The sequence below is a fragment of the Gobio gobio genome (assembly GCF_949357685.1).
Source record: "Gobio gobio genome assembly, chromosome: 21".
NCBI classification, from domain to species: Eukaryota; Metazoa; Chordata; class Actinopteri; order Cypriniformes; family Gobionidae; genus Gobio; species Gobio gobio.
Genome location: NC_137117.1, coordinates 49,097,382 through 49,119,307, shown reverse-complemented (window position 1 = coordinate 49,119,307; position 21,926 = coordinate 49,097,382). Strand labels below are relative to the sequence as shown.

Genomic DNA, 21,926 nt, shown 5'->3' with positions numbered 1-21,926 from the left:
AATTTCCTTAACAATGTAACGGTGAAATCTAATGATCAGCGGACGCGGGGATTCACCAGTAGGAGGTTTGGGCTTCAGGCTGCGGTGCGCGCGATCCAACTCGGGTGGCTTTGCAAGTGAGTCGCCGAGAAGCTCCGAAAGCAGGTTAGTCATGAACTCTCTTGCGTTTTTTCCTTCTATGCCCTCTGGTAGGCCTACCACTCGTATGTTCTGGCGCTTTGAGCGAGAAATCAGATCTTCAACATTAGCTTTAAGCGCCGTGTTCTCCCTTCCGATGGTTGTCAGTTTTGATTGAAGAGTGTTCACATCGTGTTCGAGCTGAGTGATTCGGTCGCTATGCTCTGAGAGACCCGATTCCATCTCGCTGATGGTCGCTGCCTGTGTTGTTAGGGTTGCACCAATCGATTCGATTGAAGACCAGATTGGTTCCAGAGAGTTATTCAGAAGTGTAACGAACTCCCCCGTCATATCTTTTCTGAATTTTTCGAGCTCTTTGACTAGAGACTCCACTGTGAGCTGTGCGGATAGAGGCTCGTTATCCGCCATTTTGCTGCTCTCTTGACCGCGCTGTGCATGTTGAACTTGAGCCTGTTGCTTACCGCCTGTCCTTGTAGTCTTGCTCATTTTAAACGAAAATTCCAAAGACAGAGAGTTTGTACCATGCCAAAAATACAATGACTTGAAAAGTACTGATAATATAGGATGTATTTTGAAAAGATTACATGGAATAACGCGGAGCTCAGACACTGTGCGTCCTACCGCCGCATTACTAAACCGGAAGTCCCTGAAGGTTTTTTTAATGAAAAATACGGCATATTAGAATGATTTCTGCAGGGTCATGTGACTCTGAAGACTGGAGTAATAATGATAAATTATTAGCTTTGATCACAGGAATAAATGACACTTTACTAATATAGCGACAACAGATATTAGAAATAGTATTCATATTTCTTAATATTGTGTTTTTACTGTATTTTTAATCAAATAAATTCAGCCTTCTCCTTTCAAAAACAATTATTCTTAATTATTAAAAGTCTTAATTATTTCAAACTGTTATTGCTAGTGTGTAAAATAATGCATGTGAACTAACTAGCAAATTATAGCCTTTATTTATTTGTATATGACACGTTCCTTCACGGGACATACTTGAATATGAAAGTTGCCAATTTTACCATGTTTTAGTGAAAACAATATTTTGAGTTTTATGAATCATTTTCAAATGACTGTGATATTACTGAAGCTGGAAAAAGACGCACATACATTCACTCTGATGCTGAAAACTGCTATGTTAATGTAGCCTGGCTCCGCCCTCCTACGTACTTCTGCTCAATTTTCATTTTCCTTCAGTACTCTGTCTGGGACTGCGCTATAGGTTTTCTCCAAACAAATTTTTACCGGTCCAATCAGCGAACAGTGGGAGTGGCTGAGAACGACGATGTTGATGTCGTGCGCTAGTCTGAGATCACATACGTCACGACCAAACGTTAGTGATTGGTTATGGCAGATCCAAAAGTTTTTAACTTCAACAGAGTTCCCGCCTTCAAGGAAGAAAACGCTTGTCAATGGAGAGCGGCCAGACTCTCTGTACAAATGAAATGTACGAGTGTTTGGTAGGACCAGGCTAACGTCAATGTGCATTGTGTGTCGAATAACGTAAATGGCATTACAATCTGAGAAATTCGAGAAGGTCAGCAGTAGTTTGCATCTCTGGAAATGAATGTGTATTGTTTAACATTTTTGTCTGGAAATATTGCTGAATTGACTCGTCAAGTTCAGCTGTTTATCTCACCTCGGCTCGCATTCAAGTGCTGCTCGGTCTGGACAATAAGTCCTGCCTCCTTCGATTTGATTGGATGTCTCAAACATTTTGACATTGACGAGCGCTTTTACACCACTGAGACTGATCAGGCTAAATAGATTAGCGTTTTCCCCTCAAGTGGGCCATTCGTCTGGGCTGACGGAAGGATATAGACTAGGCTACGCAAATGTACTATTATTCATTCTTCATATATATTTACGTAGTAACAGGCCGGCCCACTTTGTCTAGCGGCCCACCGGGAAAATGCCCGGTGCTCCTGATGGCCAGTCTGCCCCTGCCTATGGTCTATATTCATAAATCTGGTCTTATTTTAAACTAGACACTTGAAAATTGAGTCTTCTCGTTTGAGTCGTTCGTTCAAGTCCCTATAAGCTGAATGCAGAAACAGTTTATCTCTCGAGTCTCATTCTTTTGTCACGTGACGTGACAGTCGTGTTGGATACAGAAATGAATTAATTCACAACCTTCCTTACAAACAAGTGCAGAGTTTTTTTGTTTGTTTATTTCAGTTTTTTAGCTAGTATAATAATTGATTTTTCTATGGAGCCTGGACAGATTGGGTTGGTCAGAACGGATAGGCACGAAATGAACGAAATGTTTATTGCACATATCTTCTGATGATTTTATAATAATAAATATATTACAACTGTAATATATTGTTACAACTGTTACAAAAATAATACGACTGTAATTTCAAATGTATATGTTGTGAGACACTGACCGGGAAGCGGTCATGTGAAAAAAGAACGAGACTCGAGAGATGAACTGTTTCTGCATTCAGCCTATGGGGACTTGAACGAACGACTCGAACGAGAAGACTCGAGAGATGAACTAATCTTTTCTGTTTCCGTACGCATGTATTTACATATATGAGGCATTTGCATCGGGAGGTGAGGTGAACGAACAGACTGCATAGCCTGAAGCAAGCTATAGCAATTAATTAATAATTTCTTTCTCAAAGTTTGGCCATGGCTGCATTAGCTTATTTTTAATTTTTATTCCAAAAGTACTAAATGTGTTGAAAAATGTAACATGTAACATTTTAATTAGATTCTGCTGAAATGAACGAAATGACTTGAAAAAAGATTTGATCATTTTGCTGAACGAGATTCAAAGATCAGAGTCAGTAAAATGATCCGAACTTCGCACTACTATTACAAACACTGTGCAAGAGAATGCATTTTGATTGGTTACTACGTCCATCAATCAAACCTCTAGGCATTGACTGACATTATCCAATGAAAACCATGGGCGCTTTGACTGACACCTGCTGGAGCCAGTAAGGCTCTTCCTGTATATATTGACTCATCAGAAAGCCTGTGACTGAAGGAGAAAGACCTGGGAGGATTTATATTATGCGGAAGAGACTAAGCTGCAGGGGAGATCGCAAGAATACTGATTCAAATCGATAGTTCATTGAAAATTACTCTAACTCAAAACGCTCATGCAAACAATGGAGGATTTTTAGTTTTTTTCCCAATTTTTTTGTTGTTTTGTTTTGAATCTTTAGTGTTTTAGCTTTTCCATTCTATGGCACCTTTAATCATCATTGACATGATCAACTCTAAAACTCTTCTGTCGTGTTTTCTTTCCCCTGAACACACTCAGTGAGTTTTTGTGCTTGTTTTCATAGTGACTTACATTGTAGGAAGTCTTTCCTGGTCTTGGGAACTGCGGCTGTGGAAATCAACAGACATGAAGAGTGTGATTATCATTACAAGAGAAAATGATCCCTGCATCCATTGCTAATACATGCAGAAATCCTCCAACACAGAAGATATTTAGAGAAATCTTTCTGCTGTTTACAGAGCCCAAATCCTGACACAAGCACTATTGAGGGTTTGACACTATTGACATTTCACCATATTTGATTTGGCTTTTGTAGACATGAACTGATCACAGAAAGGATTTGAGAGGGAATATGATTAAAATTTCACTTTGTACATAAAGTAATCGAATCGTTTCATAAGACTTGGATTAAAGGTGTAAGTAGTGGTGTAAGTACAAATCTGTCTAAATCTGTGTTAGTGAGCACTTCTCCACACCTGTGAGGTGATGGATTATCTCGGCAAAGGAGAAGTGCTCACTAACACAGATTTAGACAGATTTGTGAACAATATTTTAAAGAAATGGGCCTTTTGTGTACATAGAAAAAGTCTTAGATCTTTGAGTTCAACTCATGAAAAATGGGGACAAAAACAAAAGTGTTGCGTTTATAATTTTGTTCATTGTGTGAGTGTATATATATATATATATATATATATATATATATATATATATATATATATATTAGTGCTGGGAATCGATTAAAAAAATTAATCACATTTTTAACGTTTTCACGTTTTTAATTTTTTGATATTGTAATAATTTCAGTTACTCTACTAATTAAGGAAGAAACTATTTAAAGACAGCATATTTTAAATATGTGTTGTATTGTCATGTTTTTATGAATGAAGGCCAGTATCACTGATGCTAATGTCTCTATGAAACATTAATGACGTTACATTACAGTATAACTCAAAGCTACCAATCTCAACATTTATTAGGCTTTAAAAAAAACTACTTTTAATTTAAGTGAATTTAAAACAATCTTTACATAAACCCATTATAATAAATGTTATATTTACCTGTGGCCTTCCCTGTTAGACATATACAGAAATGTAATAGTTATCAAACACCTTTCTTAACTGCATAAATAATAAATGAAATATAGATTAATCCTCATTAAAGCTACAATTTTCTCTGTTCCCGTTGTTCTGTGATGAACATTAAAGGGTTAGTTCACCCAAAAATGAAAATTCTGTCATTAATTACTCACCCTCATGTGGTTGGACACCCGTCAGACCTCCGTTCATCTTCAGACACAAATGAAGGTATTTTAGTGTAAAGCTGATGCTGAGAAAGGCTTCAGATAGGCCTCCATTGGCATTCAGTACATTTCCTCTCCCAAGACGCATAAAAGGCATTTAAAACGTTGTTACAAAGTCCATCTCACCACAGTGGCTCTACAATAATTTTATGATGCGACGACAATAGTTTTTGTGCGCAAAAAAAAATCAAAATAACACCTTTATCCAACTTGTTCTTGTCTTCCGTGTGTGCCTCCACGACGCATGCGCGAGAATATGACGTAGCGCCGGGGTTCGGGAATCCATGAAATGCACACTTTAGTCCGATTTTGAACACTACGCCGAGACCTAAAGCACGATCAATGTAGAATCAACAGCTTAGACACGCGCGCCTTACTCTGCTTGTAAACAAATCTCTTCTGGGTCATGTGTCCGAATGCCGGATCTGCGTCATATTCTCACGCATGCGTCGTGGAGACACACACGGAAGACAAGAACAAGTTGGATAAAGGTGTTATTTTGATTTTTTTTTGCGCACAAAAACTATTGTCGTCGCATCGTAAGATTATTGTAGAGCCACTGTGGTGAGATGGACTTTGTAACGACGTTTTAAGTGCCTTTTATGCGTCTTGGGAGAGGAAATGTACTGAATGCCAATGGAGGCCAATCTGAAGCCTTTCTCAGCATCAGCTTTACACTAAAATATCTTCATTTGTGTTCCGAAGATGAACGGAGGTCTGACGGGTCTCGAACGACATGAGGGTGAGTAATTAATGACAGAATTTTCATTTTTGGGTGAACTAACCCTTTAATGACAGGCACCATCAGTGCTCCTGTCACTTTAAGAGCGGCCACTGACGAACATGACGCGGATCTCACGCGCTGTCCCGCGCATCTCATTTCCTCACAACTCTTTAAGTTCATTTAAGACTTTATTTAACTAATTTAAGACTCCTGATATGAGAATACTCCAAATTCTCTGTATTGTTGTTATTGTTTGTTCAAGAGCAAAAGAGAACTCGATGTGAGCAGGAAACTGATGCGAATTTGTCTGTGCGTCGAGTGTGTGCGTGTGTCAGAGTGTCCCTTGATTGGCTGACATGAGACGCAGCCACAGACAGGACACTGACACACACACACACACACACACACACACACACACACACACACACACACAGACAGGACATTGGCATACAGCGCGTTCTCTTGTGTCTTGTCGCGCTTGGAAGCATTTACATGAATAGGAGCGTGATCATATAATGTAACGCTGGGCAAAAATGTATATAAAAATGGATGCTGCATTATTTGCGTTAAATATTTTTGATGCGTTAAGCTGAAAAAATTAATCGCCCGCGTTAACACGTTAATTTGCCCAGCCCTAATATATTTATATATATATATATATATATATATATATATATATATATATATATATATATATATATAAATAAAGAGAGAGAGAGAGAGAGAGAGAGAGAGATAAAGATGCAAAGACATGTGCACATGACACTTACCTGAAGACGGTATGGGGCCGATAGTGTCACTGGCTTCACTCACTCCCACTTTACCCACTATCCTGTAGCGGATCAAATACTGCTTCCCAAACTCCAAGCCAGTCAGATTAAAGTTTTCATCAGGTTTGTTTATGACATTCCACTGTTCCCTGTTCACCTGCCGGTACTCCACTCTGTACTGCACAGTTTCTCCAGTCGGGGACTTCTGCAGTTTCAGGGACACACTGCTCTCCTGGACCTTCTTCACTTCTGGTCGAGGAGGCTTTGACACGGGCTGGAACTGAGTGTCTGTCAGCTTCCCTTTTTCATACAGACGGATGGAGGAGCCTGGACTGGATGGATCAGAGATGGCTGACATAACGAATCTGTATCTCTTCTCATCTTTATTAGCCTCTGAAAAACTTCTGAAAAGAGACAAGTTCTCTCTTATCTTTGAGATGACAGCAGTATCGTTGAACCACTTTCTGACAGATACCACAGAAACCATGCTTTGTTCCCCATCTAGCGCTTTAAACTTGTCAGATTTCAGAAACTTCTTCAGGGTTGAAAGATACGGGTCTTCATACTTCAGGGATGTGAAGGTCAAGCACACCACAGCATCAATATTAAGATTAAGGTGGATGGTGTTGAGGCGGTCTGAGTCTTCAGTTGTGATTCCCTCCAGCATCTTGGTGTGAGAAGTCAAGAGGTTAAGTTCAGACTTTGCACCATCTAACCACTGGCTAAGACTGTCAGCATTAAAAGGGGAGCTGTAGTGGATCTTCTGAAGGTCTTCTAGCGACTTCTCCTCCATCTCTCCTCCTCGTATAGCAGGCAAGACCCTGCCCACTGCTTTCAGGAGCATTGTCTTGTAAATGCTAAATGAGTTCTGAAATGAATGCAGCCTCTCTTTGATATCACTGAAAGCATTCACCAATGTTTTTTTGGAGAGGTCGTTGTATGTCCTGTCTAATTCTCCCAGCTCCTCCATTATATCTTCAGTGCTGGAAACCAGACGTGTGGTGATTTCTCTGTCCAGCTGAGCAGCTTTTGAATCCAGTAGAGAAAGAGGATAGAGCCAGACTCTTATTGGAACAGCATTCTGTGGATTCTCCTTCAGGATAGAGGGGAGCTTCTTGTACACCTCTACGGCCTCCATGAAAGTGGTGGGGTTCTGCTCAAGGCGGAAGTCACCATGAAATGTGCAAGCAATGTTCTCAGCCCTTTGCTTATCAGCATCTGTCATTTTTAAAGCTGCTTCTCCCTCAATAGACAATAGAGGAATCTTCTTGACCATGATATTCAGTTTTCCCTCAATCTCCTGCTTATTTTCCTCTTCTGAAAATCTCCGATCAAACACCATGAAGGCCTGAGCTCCGTACTGTACAGCCGTGACCACATGAGTTGCAGTTTTCTGGTCAAACACCTGAGGGTAGGTGATCTGGCCCAGATGGCTCATAGTGAGCTGTTCGAATCTGGTGGTTTCACTGTAATACATTGTTACTCTGGACTGTTGGTTTGAGGATTTGGTGTCCCGCAGAAACTTGGCAGATCCTCCCACCTCCACCAGCCCTCCTAAGAAGCTGGCCTTCAGGGAAGCACTTACATCCAGGAGATTGGCCTTACTAGAGAAAGAGTCGGAGCCACTGAAGTCAAAATCTGTCTTGGGCTGTGGACGGGTGTCCAAATCTTCACTCAGTGACTTCTTATCCCACAGAGTAACACCTGAAATGAGAAATCACTTTAACAGTCACGTATGAGGACGCAATGCACTCTTGAGGGGAAAATAAACTTTTATTTATTTTAGGTTGATAAAACACCTGGAATGAAGGTATCCTTGCGGCAGTCATACAGCATACCAGGAAACAGAGGTCTTCCTAGAGCTGCCACTTCAATGGGCGCTGATGCCAAGGCTGCAATAAATAACAAATTAAAGGTCATATTTATACTTAAAATATTTATGATATTTATATATATATATATATATGAACAAAATAACATCTGGTGATAATGAATAATGTGTCACTGTTTCCCCACCAGCATTTTTTTTATAGAGTTGCCAGCCACCACCAGCATTTTTGATCATTTACAGAAAAGTTTTATGACTCCCAGAATATTTTGCTGTATGAATATCTGAACATGCAATATGTCAAAAGACAGAACAGACCCTATACTTAAAAAAAGTTTTATTCTAGCAATGTAGGGCTGTCAAAAGATTAATCACGATTAACCCCCTCGAGTCGGCCGGCGTCATCAACACACTTTATGTCTTATCAGCAGGGTTGCCAACTTTTGAGATCAGGTTGGAGTGAGATTTTCTTTTCTTTTTTTTTTTTGGGGGGGGGGTACTTAACCAATTACCGTACGATTATATCGATTTCAGTATCAATTCATAGCCTGCTGTACATATAAGATTATATCGTATATCGATTTCAGTATCAATTCATAGCCTGCTGTACATATAAGATTATATCGTATATCGATTTCAGTATCAATTCATAGCCTGCTGTACATATAAGGAAATAAGGATATGTACGTTATTAACATTTTAAAATTTCCCATTTAAAGAAATCTAGTGTTTGATCATATCAAAATATTTATTAAAATGCAAAACTGCAATACTTTTTTGAGCAACTAGATTAGATACATGTATTTTGATTAAAGAGCCATAAAGGCACCAGTGGGTAATGGCATTACAAATGGAAATTATTATTTTTCAAGCCACAAAATGACTCTAATTTGCCTCTTTGAATAAGAATTCTCTAATTCAACCTTAATACTAATTGTAATATAAATAAGAAAAATATTAGAAGAAAAATATTTTAAGTGGTCAGGACCATAATTATTGCACAGATAGTATTTAGTACCAAAATATATATATATATATATATATATATATATATATATATATATATATATATATATATATATATATATATATATATATATATATATATATATATATATATATATATATATATATATATATATATATATATATATAATATAATATTTTTGAACTAAAATATAGAACATTTATTCAATTGAAAAATAGTTAAGGTGTATGGTCACATTTGACCATCAATGTGTATGAGTGTATGAGGGCTAAATACAGGAAAAACATTAATGTTAACAATGTTGCATCTCCATCACTCTCTATAATAAAACGATCCTGTATGGTTGACGTAATAATCAATGCACACTATGCTGTACTGTTTACCAAAACTTGCTGCAAACACCTGAAGTGGAGATGTTGTGTATCAAGCCATTCAAATGCATTGAGCGCTAGAAGTATTGAGAGCTCCGTGGAGCACGTGACCGCGCGCGCACCCGCGAGATGAGAGAGCATTCCGCAACTCCGTTTTTCAACACTCTGGCTTTAACTGTTATGCCATATTAGCGCCAAAACGCTATTTATTGTTTGAATTTCGCATTAAAACTTAAACAAATCTAAAAGCTTAGACTTTGTTTAATATCAAAAGCAGGTTTGGCAGTTTGGCGTGAGATTAAGTTGGGCAGCGTGAGAGCGTGAGACAGAGCCTGAAAGCGTGAGTGTCACGCCAAATGCGTGAAAGTTGGCAACCCTGTATCAGTGCCAAAGAGACTCAAATAACTTTCTCTTTCAGGCAAGTGTTATACATCATTATAATTATAAGTTTCTTCTTTTATTTGTGTATGGTCACAATAAGAACAAAATGTTGTGCTTTTTGCAAAATAAAGAAAACAAACATGATGCACAATCTGCAGCCTCTCTGTCAAAGATGTTCATTCAGATAGTCTTCAGAAAAGGAACTCTATTTTAGTGAATACTTGTCTCACAAACATGAGGCATATGTCTAAAGAAACGCTGAAACAAGTTTTAAACAATGTAAATCAAAACGAAAACAAATATTCTCTGTTTATTTAATCTTTTTGAAAAGAGAGAGATGTCAGTCGCTTTGAGCCTCTTCATTATCAGCTAATGCGCCACGCCCATGGAGCACGCATTCTTTTCAGATTCAAATACTGACGTGATCTATGAGAACAGAATCCACGCCCACACCAACTCAAATAAAAACATCAAGAGAGTTTTGGACAGATTATATCGTGTTTATTGTAAAATAGCCTAGTGTTGCATCAATAAAGCTTTTATTTGCAAATGTTTGCTCAGATGCTATAAATATAGAACCAGTCAAACGTATTGTGTTCAGTAGCCATTAAAATGAATTTTGTTTCATATTGATGTTTAAATATTATAGCCTAATGTTATTTATTAATTTAATATATGTTGATTATGAAAAGTGAACAGCACGAGTAATAAAGGACACATCAGATGTGCAATATATCAGAAGACATGGAGTTTGTCAGAAATGATTTTGACAAATTCATTTAGTTTTGTTTTGTAGAAAGCCTTTCTTTAACTTCTTAACCCGCACCGGTTCGTGGGCGGGGGGATTGACGGAAGTGGGCGTGTCTGTACTTTTATTTGCTTTTGTTTTATACAAAATATTCAATCAACTATCACAAACTATGCATCATTTGAAAGCTAAAACACTCAAGATTCATGTTCTGAACTTGTTTTTGCAATAAATACACCAGAGAGGAAAGGGTTAAATGAAATGCTAGAGGACCGGCCATGTAAACATTAGCATAATATCAGCGATACTCATCTTTCATCTCCTGCCGTTCAGATCAGATCGGACGAATCCAATAAACCCCCGCATACATGTCCGTGTAAGAGTCTACTCTTCAAAATGCATCCCACTTTTTAATCCAAAACGACGAAAAAATAGGGAAAAAACAAAAAATCCTCCATTGTTTGCAAGAGAGTTTTGAGTTAGCGTAATCATTCATGTCCATTTTCAATGAAATATCGATTCTAATCCGTTTCTGGCAAACTCCCCCTGCTAGAATAGTCTCTTCCATGTAATATGAAACCTCCCTCGTCTCTCTCCTTCAATCAGAGTCTCTCATGTGATGCATCATATAGAGGAAGCGCCTTACAGGCTTGGTGAGCTGTCAATCATTGCGCCCATGGTTTTCGTTGGATAAAGGCACTCGGTGCCCAGCCAATGCCTTTCCAACAAAGGTTTGATTGATGGACTTAGTAACCAAGCAAAAGGCATTATCTTGCGCAGTTTATGTAAGTAGGATTTGGTGAAGACTGTTAGTGCTTAGGCTTTCATAACACCGGCACGCTGTCTACACGCTGTCTGTCTGCACGCTGTCTATGGCGCCTGCTAGTGTTTAGGGCAGAAACTGCAGTGGAGCGCGCAGATTCTATGACGGACACTTCTTATCAGCTAAATGAGTTTTTTACACTTTGTAATTTCTGTAAATAGTTGCTTTAGTTTTTCAGTAACTGTTTATCCATTATAATTAGCAGTTTATTGCAGTTTATTGCAGATTTATTTGAATGAAAAACTACTCTTTACAATAGCAAATCTTCTGAAATAAATGGCCTTTTTGAAAGGACGCCTAGACTTTTCTTGACATAAAAGCTTACAGAAGCTACATTACTGAGAGAATCATCCTCATATTTGAATCATGACATGATTACACATTCACATTTATATTTAAGTTATTTTCAGGCTCTTAACATTAAATTATCATATTTTTTTCCCTAAGTAAAACATAAAAAAAAACGTGAGTCACTTACATGTATATTTACATGTATATTACTCTGTTCCCATATTACTTTGAGTTATTATGACTCTTAGGTAGCAATATTTAAAGTGTCTAGTTTAAAATAAGACCAGATTTATGAATATAGACCATAGGGTTTAAGAACTGCAGACATTTTCATTTGGGTATATCGTTTTCAAAGAATTCTCAAAAATAGGGGCGCCAGTTAAGAGGTTAAAGTGAATTTCGTTTTATAAAAATTATATCTTAATTTTAATCTATGCTTTTAATATAGTTGCTTCTTATTTAATAAGGGTTAATAAATATAACAGACAATAGCCTTAGCACTGGCGATCATGCATTGCATGCATGTCTCATAAATGAACTGAAGCTCGTAATGATATTTGAGTATTGTGTAAATCAGATAGTTTACGAAATCAAATGATTCCGAAAATTGTTCCCGCTGTTATGACTGGGAAAAAGTGTCCCAATCAACCTGAAGTCACCATATACTTTTTGAAATCATAATTGCATTGCATTATGTTGTTTTAAATCCCAAATATTTTACTTGTAACATTCATTATTACCAATTATTCAATTATTTGTATTTACTGAATACTAACTGAATTGTGTTCAGTGTCACAATATTACTGTTTTTTACTAGGGATGTCCCGATGCGATCATGTGATCGGAAATCGGGCCCGATCACGTGGTTTGAGACTCGATCGGAATCGGACATTACCTCCCGATCAGGACTCGGATGTATATATGTACAGGGCTGGATTAACATAAGGGCTAGCTGGGGCTGAATCCCCAGGGCCCGAGCACAGAGGGAAACGGCATTACCTGATTAAACCGCGAGCGCATCCAACAGACTCAAAGCGCGAGAGCTGCTGGATCGTCTCACGCAGAGCTGACCAACTCGTTCGGCGATTTTGCCGCTTTATTGAAGTGATAACGAGTTACGAGCACCAGGCACAACATATAGTGTACAGTAAAGGCTCTGTGGAGAAACTAGCTGAACAAGACTGAATATCTCCGACCATGTAAACTGAAGTGTTGAGGTAAACTAGGCTGCCTACACGATGGCCGTAGCCAGCTAATGTTATGAGGTCTGGACCTCTGTATTTTTCCGAGGTGTACATAATACATTAATCATTTAGTAGACACTTTTATCCAAAGTGACTTACAAATGAGAGCAATAAAAGCAACTAGAACAATCAAGGGCAACAAATTGTTAATATGTGTTAAATGTAATAAATGTTGCGAAATAATTGCCTAATAGAGTATTAACACTACTTTAGTGCTGCAAGGATATCTTCTTGTCTGAGCTGCCCTGCCTGTGGTCCGTCACCGCTCATCAATATCAAAATATTTGAGATGACCAATCAAATTAAAGTATGCGGGCTTTATACGCAGAAGCTGCTGTGCAAGTAACACGCTTCAGTAAATGGTGCAAGATGCAAGTAGCCAAACAAAACATTTCATATTTGACAGCTGTTTTAATATATACAATGTTAAACAATGAAAAGACTATCAACCAGAGCTCAGCTTTAGGAGGGGAAGAGACAGGGCAAGAGAAGGAGACAAAAAGAAAGAGTGATGTAATAGAGGAGGCTTATAGAAATGAGAGAATGATGAAAAAAGGAGAGAGGAGGTATGACAGATAATCTACTGCCCACTAACATATAGAAGTATATACTTATATTATAGAAGTATCGGATCGGGACTCGGTATCTGTAGATACTCAAATTCAAATGACTCGGAGGCAAAAAAAACCTGATCGGGACATCCCTATTTTTCACACATGTGTTTTCACTGTTATATGGTAGGGGGCGCTATTACACATCCATGTTTTCACTGTTATACGGTAGGGGGCGCTATTACACATCCATGTTTTCACTGTTATATGGCAGGGGGCGCTGTTACACAGCCGTGTTTTCACTGTTACACGGTTGGGGGCGCTATTACACATCCGTGTTTTCACTGTTATACAGTAGGGGGCGCTATTACACATCCGTGTTTTCACTGTTATATGGTAGGGGGCGCTATTACACAGCCGTGTTTTCACTGTTACACGGTTGGGGGCGCTATTACACATCCGTGTTTTCACTGTTATACAGTAGGGGGCGCTATTACACATCCGTGTTTTCACTGTTATATGGCAGGGGGCGCTGTTACACAGCCGTGTTTTCACTGTTACACGGTTGGGGGCGCTATTACACATCCGTGTTTTCACTGTTATACAGTAGGGGGCGCTATTACACATCCGTGTTTTCACTGTTATATGGTAGGGGGCGCTATTACACAGCCGTGTTTTCACTGTTACACGGTTGGGGGCGCTATTACACATCCGTGTTTTCACTGTTATACAGTAGGGGGCGCTATTACACATCCGTGTTTTCACTGTTATATGGTAGGGGGCGCTATTACACAGCCGTGTTTTCACTGTTATACGGTAGGGGGCGCTCTTACACATCTGTGTTTTCACTGTTATACGGTAGGGGTTGCTGTTAGACATCCGTGTTTTCACTGTTATACGGTAGGGGGCGCTCTTACACATCTGTGTTTTCACTGTTATACGGTAGGGGGTGCTATTACACATCCGTGTTTTCACTGTTTTACGGTAGGGGGTGCTATTACACATCCGTGTTTTCACTGTTATACGGTAGGGGTTGCTGTTAGACATCCGTGTTTTCACTGTTATACGGTAGGGGGTGCTATTACACATCCGTGTTTTCACTGTTTTACGGTAGGGGGTGCTATTACACATCCGTGTTTTCACTGTTATACGGTAGGGGTTGCTGTTAGACATCCGTGTTTTCACTGTTATACGGTAGGGGGCGCTGTTACACATCTGTGTTTTCACTGTTATACGGTAGGGGGTGCTATTACACATCCGTGTTTTCACTGTTATACGGTAGGGGGCGCTGTTGCACATCTGTGTTTTCACTGTTATACGGTAGGGGGTGCTGTTACACATCCGTGTTTTCACTGTTATAATGTAGGGGGCGCTATTACACATCCGTGTTTTCACTGTTATACGGTAGGGGGCGCTATTACACATCCGTGTTTTCACTGTTATACGGTAGGGGGCGCTGTTAGACATCCGTGTTTTCACTGTTATACGGTAGAGGGTGCTGTTAGACATCCGTGTTTTCACTGTTATACGGTAGAGGGTGCTGTTAGACATCCGTGTTTTCACTGTTATACGGTAGGGGGCGCTGTTAGACATCCGTGTTTTCACTGTTATACGGTAGGGGGCGCTGTTAGACATCCGTGTTTTCACTGTTATACGGTAGGGGTTGCTGTTACACATCCGTGTTTTCACTGTTAAACGGTAGGGGTTGCTGTTACACATCTGTGTTTTCACTGTTATACGGTAGGGGTTGCTGTTACACATCTGTGTTTTCACTGTTATACGGTGGGGGTGCTGTTACACATCTGTGTTTTCACTGTTATACGGTGGGGGTGCTGTTACACATCCATGTTTTCACTGTTATACGGTAGGGGGCGCTGTTAAACATCTGTGTTTTCACTGTTATACGGTAGGGGGCGCTGTTAGACATCCGTGTTTTCACTGTTATACGGTAGGGGGCGCTGTTACACATCCGTGTTTTCACTGTTATACAGTAGGGGGCGCTATTACACATCCGTGTTTTCACTGTTATACGGTAGGGGGCGCTATTACACATCCGTGTTTTCACTGTTATACAGTAGGGGGCGCTATTACACATCCGTGTTTTCACTGTTTTACGGTAGGGGGCGCTGTTAGACATCTGTGTTTTCACTGTTATACGGTAGGGGGTGCTGTTACACATCCGTGTTTTCACTGTTATACGGTAGGGGGTGCTGTTACACATCCGTGTTTTCACTGTTATACGGTAGGGGGCGCTGTTAGACATCTGTGTTTTCACTGTTATACGGTAGGGGGCGCTATTACACATCTGTGTTTTCACTGTTATACGGTAGAGGGTGCTGTTACACATCTGTGTTTTCACTGTTATACGGTAGGGGGTGCTGTTAGACATCTGTGTTTTCACTGTTTTACGGTAGGGGGTGCTGTTAGACATTTGTGTTTTCACTGTTATACGGTAGGGGGTGCTGTTAGACATCTGTGTTTTCACTGTTATACGGTAGGGGGCGCAATTACACATCTGTGTTTTCACTGTTATACGGTAGGGGACGCTGTTACACATCTGTGTTTTCACTGTTATACGGTTTGGGGTGCTGTTACACATCAGTGTTTTCACTGTTATACGGTAGGGGGCGCTGTTACACATCAGTGTTTTCACTGTTATACGGTAAGGGGCGCTATTACACATCTGTGTTTTCACTATTATACGGTAGGGGGTGCTGTTAGACATCTGTGTTTTCACTGTTTTACGGTAGGGGGTGCTGTTAGACATCTGTGTTTTCACTGTTATACGGTAGGGGGCGCTGTTACACATCAGTGTTTTTATTGTTATACGGTAGGGGGCGCTATTACACATCTGTGTTTTCACTATTATACGGTAGGGGGTGCTGTTAGACATCTGTGTTTTCACTGTTTTACGGTAGGGGGTGCTGTTACACATCTGTGTTTTCACTGTTATACGGTAGGGGGCGCTGTTACACATCTGTGTTTTCACTGTTATACGGTAGGGGGCGCTGTTACACATCTGTGTTTTCACTGTTATACGGTAGGGGGTGCTATTACACATCCGTGTTTTCACTGTTATACGGTAGGGGTGCTGTTACACATCTGTGTTTTCACTGTTATACGGTAGGGGGCGCTGTTACACATCTGTGTTTTCACTGTTATACGGTAGGGGGTGCTATTACACATCTGTGTTTTCACTGTTATACGGTAGGGGGCGCTGTTACACATCTGTGTTTTCACTGTTATACGGTAGGGGCGCTGTTACACATCTGTGTTTTCACTGTTATACGGTAAGGGGCGCTATTACACATCCGTGTTTTCACTGTTTTACGGTAGGGGGCGCTATTACACATCTGTGTTTTCACTGTTATACGGTAGGGGGCGCTGTTAGACATCCGTGTTTTCACTGTTATACGGTAGGGGGCGCTATTACACATCTGTGTTTTCACTGTTATACGGTAGGGGTTGCTGTTAGACATCTGTGTTTTCACTGTTATACGGTAGGGGGTGCTATTACACATCTGTGTTTTCACTGTTATACGGTAGGGGGCGCTGTTGCACATCCGTGTTTTCACTGTTATACGGTAGGGGGTGCTGTTACACATCTGTGTTTTCACTTTTATACGGTAGGGGGCGCTGTTACACATCTGTGTTTTCACTGTTATACGGTAGGGGGCGCTATTACACATCCGTGTTTTCACTGTTATACGGTAGGGGGCGCTGTTACACATCTGTGTTTTCACTGTTATACGGTAGGGGGCGCTGTTGCACATCCGTGTTTTCACTGTTATACGGTAGGGGGCGCTGTTGCACATCCGTGTTTTCACTGTTATACGGTAGGGGGCGCTGTTGCACATCCGTGTTTTCACTGTTATACGGTAGGGGGCGCTGTTACACATCTGTGTTTTCACTGTTATACGGTAGGGGGCGCTATTACACATCCGTGTTTTCACTGTTATACGGTAGGGGGTGCTGTTACACATCCGTGTTTTCACTGTTATACGGTAGGGGGTGCTGTTACACATCCGTGTTTTCACTGTTATACGGTAGGGGTGCTATTACACATCTGTGTTTTCACTGTTATACGGTAGGGGGTGCTGTTACACATCCGTGTTTTCACTGTTATACGGTAGGGGGCGCTATTACACATCCGTGTTTTCACTGTTATACGGTAGGGGGTGCTGTTACACATCCGTGTTTTCACTGTTATACGGTAGGGGGCGCTATTACACATCCGTGTTTTCACTGTTATACGGTAGGGGATGCTGTTACACACCCGTGTTTTCACTGTTATACGGTAGGGGGCACTATTACACATCTGTGTTTTCACTTTTATACGGTAGGGGGCGCTGTAACACATCTCTGTTTTCACTTTTATACGGTAGGGGGCGCTATTACACATCTGTGTTTTCACTTTTATACGGTAGGGGGCGCTATTACACATCTGTGTTTTCACTGTTATACGGTATGGGTTGCTGTTACACATCTGTGTTTTCACTTTTATACGGTAGGGGGCGCTATTACACATCTGTGTTTTCACTTTTATACGGTAGGGGGCGCTATTACACATCTGTGTTTTCACTGTTATACGGTAGGGGGCGCTATTACACATCTGTGTTTTCACTTTTATACGGTAGGGGGCGCTATTACACATCTGTGTTTTCACTGTTATACGGTAGGGGGCGCTATTACACATCTGTGTTTTCACTTTTATACGGTAGGGGGCGCTATTACACATCTGTGTTTTCACTGTTATACGGTAGGGGGCGCTATTACACATCTGTGTTTTCACTTTTATACGGTAGGGGGCGCTGTTACACATCCGTGTTTTCACTGTTATACGGTTGGGGGCGCTATTACACATCTGTGTTTTCACTGTTATACGGTAGGGGGCGCTATTACACATCTGTGTTTTCACTTTTATACGGTAGGGGGCGCTGTTACACATCCGTGTTTTCACTGTTATACGGTAGGGGTTGCTGTTACACATCTGTGTTTTCACTGTTATACGGTAGGGGTTGCTGTTACACATCCGTGTTTTCACTGTTATACGGTAGGGGTTGCTGTTACACATCTGTGTTTTCACTGTTATACGGTAGAGGGCGCTATTACACATCTGTGTTTTCACTGTTATACGGTAGGGGTTGCTGTTACACATCAGTGTTTTCACTGTTATACGGTAGGGGGCGCTATTACACATCATGTATGATGATTATATGTAGAGATATAGTAATATTACTGCTGTAATATGAGGAATTATGTAGCTTGAAGAGCAGGCAAAAATTAAATCTGTACATATAAACAAATTACAATAAATCCTATATGATTTTAATTTGACTAGCATATGATTCAGTATAAGAACTTTATATGATTTGTATATGAATATCAGGAATTTTCTACGAATACCATACACCATTGCATACTGTTGACATGTTAAACTCAAATAAGATTTTTACAGTATTCTTACATGACCTAAAAATCCCCTACAAGTTTTATGTGTGCTTTTTAGTATGAAAGTAGCATAAACGGTCTGATTTTGTGTATTGGCCTTACATGAAACACATATAAGATCATTCTGGCTGATTAAAGTAAGGAAGAAATATCGGGAACCGGGTTACATATACGTGACCTGAGACAATTTTTCCTTCTGATGATTTTGAATCTGTCCCTGTGATATTGTTGATAGCACATTCATCACATTTAGTACCATTTCAATCATACCTGGATATTTAGCATTTTCTTTGACTTCCACAGCTAGGGTTGCCAACCATAAACATGTACAGTAGATCCAGCTCGGCTGCTTCAGGGACATCACAAGTGCCGCCATCTTGGACCTGTGTGAATGTCAGTGAAGTTCAATGAGGAAGAAGTTCAACACCACGACCGTGTCTTGTTTAGTTTCATTGTCACAATCTGCTTTTCCTTTCACCATTTGCCTTAGTTCTCCTTGTTTGTTTGTTGTTTCTGAAAGTGCACACCTGTTCTGTTGTTTATCATTCCATTTCCATGTGTATTTAAGAACTCAGTTCTCCTTAGTTCAAGATTCTGTGTTGTTAATGTTAAAGAGCCCCTATTATGCAAAATTCACTTTTACATGGTGTTTGAACATAAATGTGTGTTGGCAGTGTGTGTACAGAACCACCCTATAATGGTAAAAATACACCCACTACTTTTTTAATCCCTGTAACTGTGCGTTCACACCGCCGTCGGCGAGAGCGTCAAAGCGGCCGGAGGTCATTCGTTTTCAATGGGAGACGACGGCGAGCTCTGCCGAGAGCGTCAAAGTGGCCGGAAGTCATTCGTTTCCAATGGGAAACGACGGCGAGCTCTGGCGAGAGTGTCAAAGCGGCCGGAAGTCATTCGCTTTCAATGGGAGACGGCGGCGAGCTCTGGCGAGAGCGTCAAAGCGGCCGGAAGTCATTCGTTTTCAATGGGAGACGACGGCGAGCTCTGGCGAGAGCATCAAAGCGGCCGGAAGTCATTCGTTTCCAATGGGAGACGACGGCGAGCTCTGGCGAGAGCATCAAAGCGGCCGGAAGTCATTCGTTTCCAATGGGAGACGACGGCGAGCTCTGGCGAGAGCATCAAAGCGGCCGGAAGTCATTCGCTTTCAATGGGAGACGACGGCGAGCTCCGGCGAGAGCATCAAAGCGGCCGGAAGTCATTCGTTTTCAATGGGAGACGACGGCGAGCTCCGGCGAGAGCATCAAAGCGGCCGGAAGTCATTCGCTTTCAATGGGAGACGACGGCGAGCTCTGGCGAGAGCATCAAAGCGGCCGGAAGTCATTCGCTTTCAATGGGAGACGACGGCGAGCTCCGGCGAGAGCATCAAAGCGGCCGGAAGTCATTCGCTTTCAATGGGAGACGACGGCGAGCTCTGGCGAGAGCATCAAAGCGGCCGGAGGTCATTCGTTTTCAATGGGAGACGACGGCGAGCTCCGGCGAGAGCATCAAAGCGGCCGGAAGTCATTCGCTTTCAATGGGAGACGACGGCGAGCTCCGGCGAGAGCATCAAAGCGGCCGGAAGTCATTCGTTTTCAATGGGAGACGACGGCGAGCTCCGGCGAGAGCATCAAAGCGGCCGGAAGTCATTCGTTTTCAATGGGAGACGACGGCGAGCTCCGGCGAGAGCGTCAAAGCGGCCGGAAGTCATTCGTTTTCAATGGGAGACGACGGCGAGCTCCGGCGAGAGCATCAAAGCGGCCGGAAGTCATTCGTTTTCAATGGGAGACGACGGCGAGCTCTGGCGAGAGCATCAAAGCGGCCGGAAGTCATTCGTTTTCAATGGGAGACGACGGCGAGCTCCGGCGAGAGCATCAAAGCGGCCGGAAGTCATTCGTTTCCAATGGGAGACGATGGCGAGCTCTGGCGAGAGCATCAAAGTGGCCGGAAGTCATTCGTTTCCAATGGGAGACGACGGCGAGCTCCGGCGAGAGCGGCGCGGCGCGTCTTGAAAGATTTGGCCGTCGAGGAGAGTTGAAATCAGTTCAACTTTATGGTAATGAGCTATGATGCGGTTTGGTTTTTTGTGGTACACACATCCTTACAAGTACGATTTTGGCTGTATTATTTGTGTCCCTTTCAAAAATTGCTTTGTGCCATAATAGACATTAGCAATAATAGACATTAATAAGCAGTTTATAAATACAACTGTAAATGCTTTTTTCTTATTTATAAGCATATCTATATTGTCTTTATTAATTGTATTTTCATACTTTATAAATGATCAATTTATTATTTCTAAATCATTACATTATTTACAAACCAGTTATTTAGGAGTTGTCAGTGGTTCATCAGATCATGTATAAAGTGTAAGTAAAGGATTAATAAACTATTTAAATATACATTTATACATCTTATTATTTAGACATATAGTAATAGTTGCTCAGTGTGTTAATAAATGCTTTACTAACATATTCCTACTGTAATTGATGATTAATTCAGGTAGTTATAACACATTTAGTAGTTGTCAGTGAACTATTTCTGTGAGCTCATCTAAAGTGAGGATGGTTTATGCCTCGTAAAGCTTTTACAGAGGAGATTTAAAGGCTCAGTTTTCTTCAAAAACAAAAAAAGGAAACAAACACAACACAGAGTGATACAGAACTTGCAAGTATTTATTTGAAAATGCAAAACAATGAAACTGTCCAACTGGTAACTTGATATAAAATTAAAAATAAGCTTCTGCAATGTCATAAAAAAATAACATTTCGGTACACCTCCAGAAAACATAACTGCAGTCAAATGAAACTAAGCCTCTGCAATCTGATATAAAAATAGGTTTCTGTGTAAACTTTGCTGAATAGACATTTACCCGTGTCAACACTGGATTACAGGAGTGCCAAAATACAACAAATAACATTTGAATAAAACAATTGACCAATTCCCCGAATTTAGTGATTCAGGACTTTGAATTGCCATTGAGTATGACGTGCTATATTAATAAATTGATGAACTCACAAAAATAATTAACTGAATATAACTACTAAATGTGTATACATGATAATAAAGCATTTATT

General features: G+C 40.7%; 1 protein-coding gene across 2 annotated transcripts in view; it reads right to left on the bottom strand.

Annotated features, from left to right (window-relative positions):
* Positions 1–21,926, bottom strand: part of LOC307117784 (neoverrucotoxin subunit alpha-like) — a 43,672-nt gene that overhangs the window by 8,561 nt on the left and 13,185 nt on the right. Inside the window, exons 2-5 of one of the 2 annotated variants that reach the window (XM_079802873.1) lie at positions 19,129–19,241; positions 7,982–8,074; positions 6,183–7,886; positions 3,461–3,496 (exon numbers count right to left, since the gene is read on the bottom strand). In XM_079802873.1, the coding sequence (XP_079658999.1) occupies positions 3,461–3,496; positions 6,183–7,886; positions 7,982–8,074; positions 19,129–19,234 (1,939 nt within the window). In that variant the 5' untranslated portion in view covers positions 19,235–19,241. Of the gene's footprint in view, positions 1–3,460; positions 3,497–6,182; positions 7,903–7,981; positions 8,075–19,128; positions 19,242–21,926 lie in introns of both variants that reach the window. The other variant, XM_079802874.1, reaches the window with a different exon arrangement.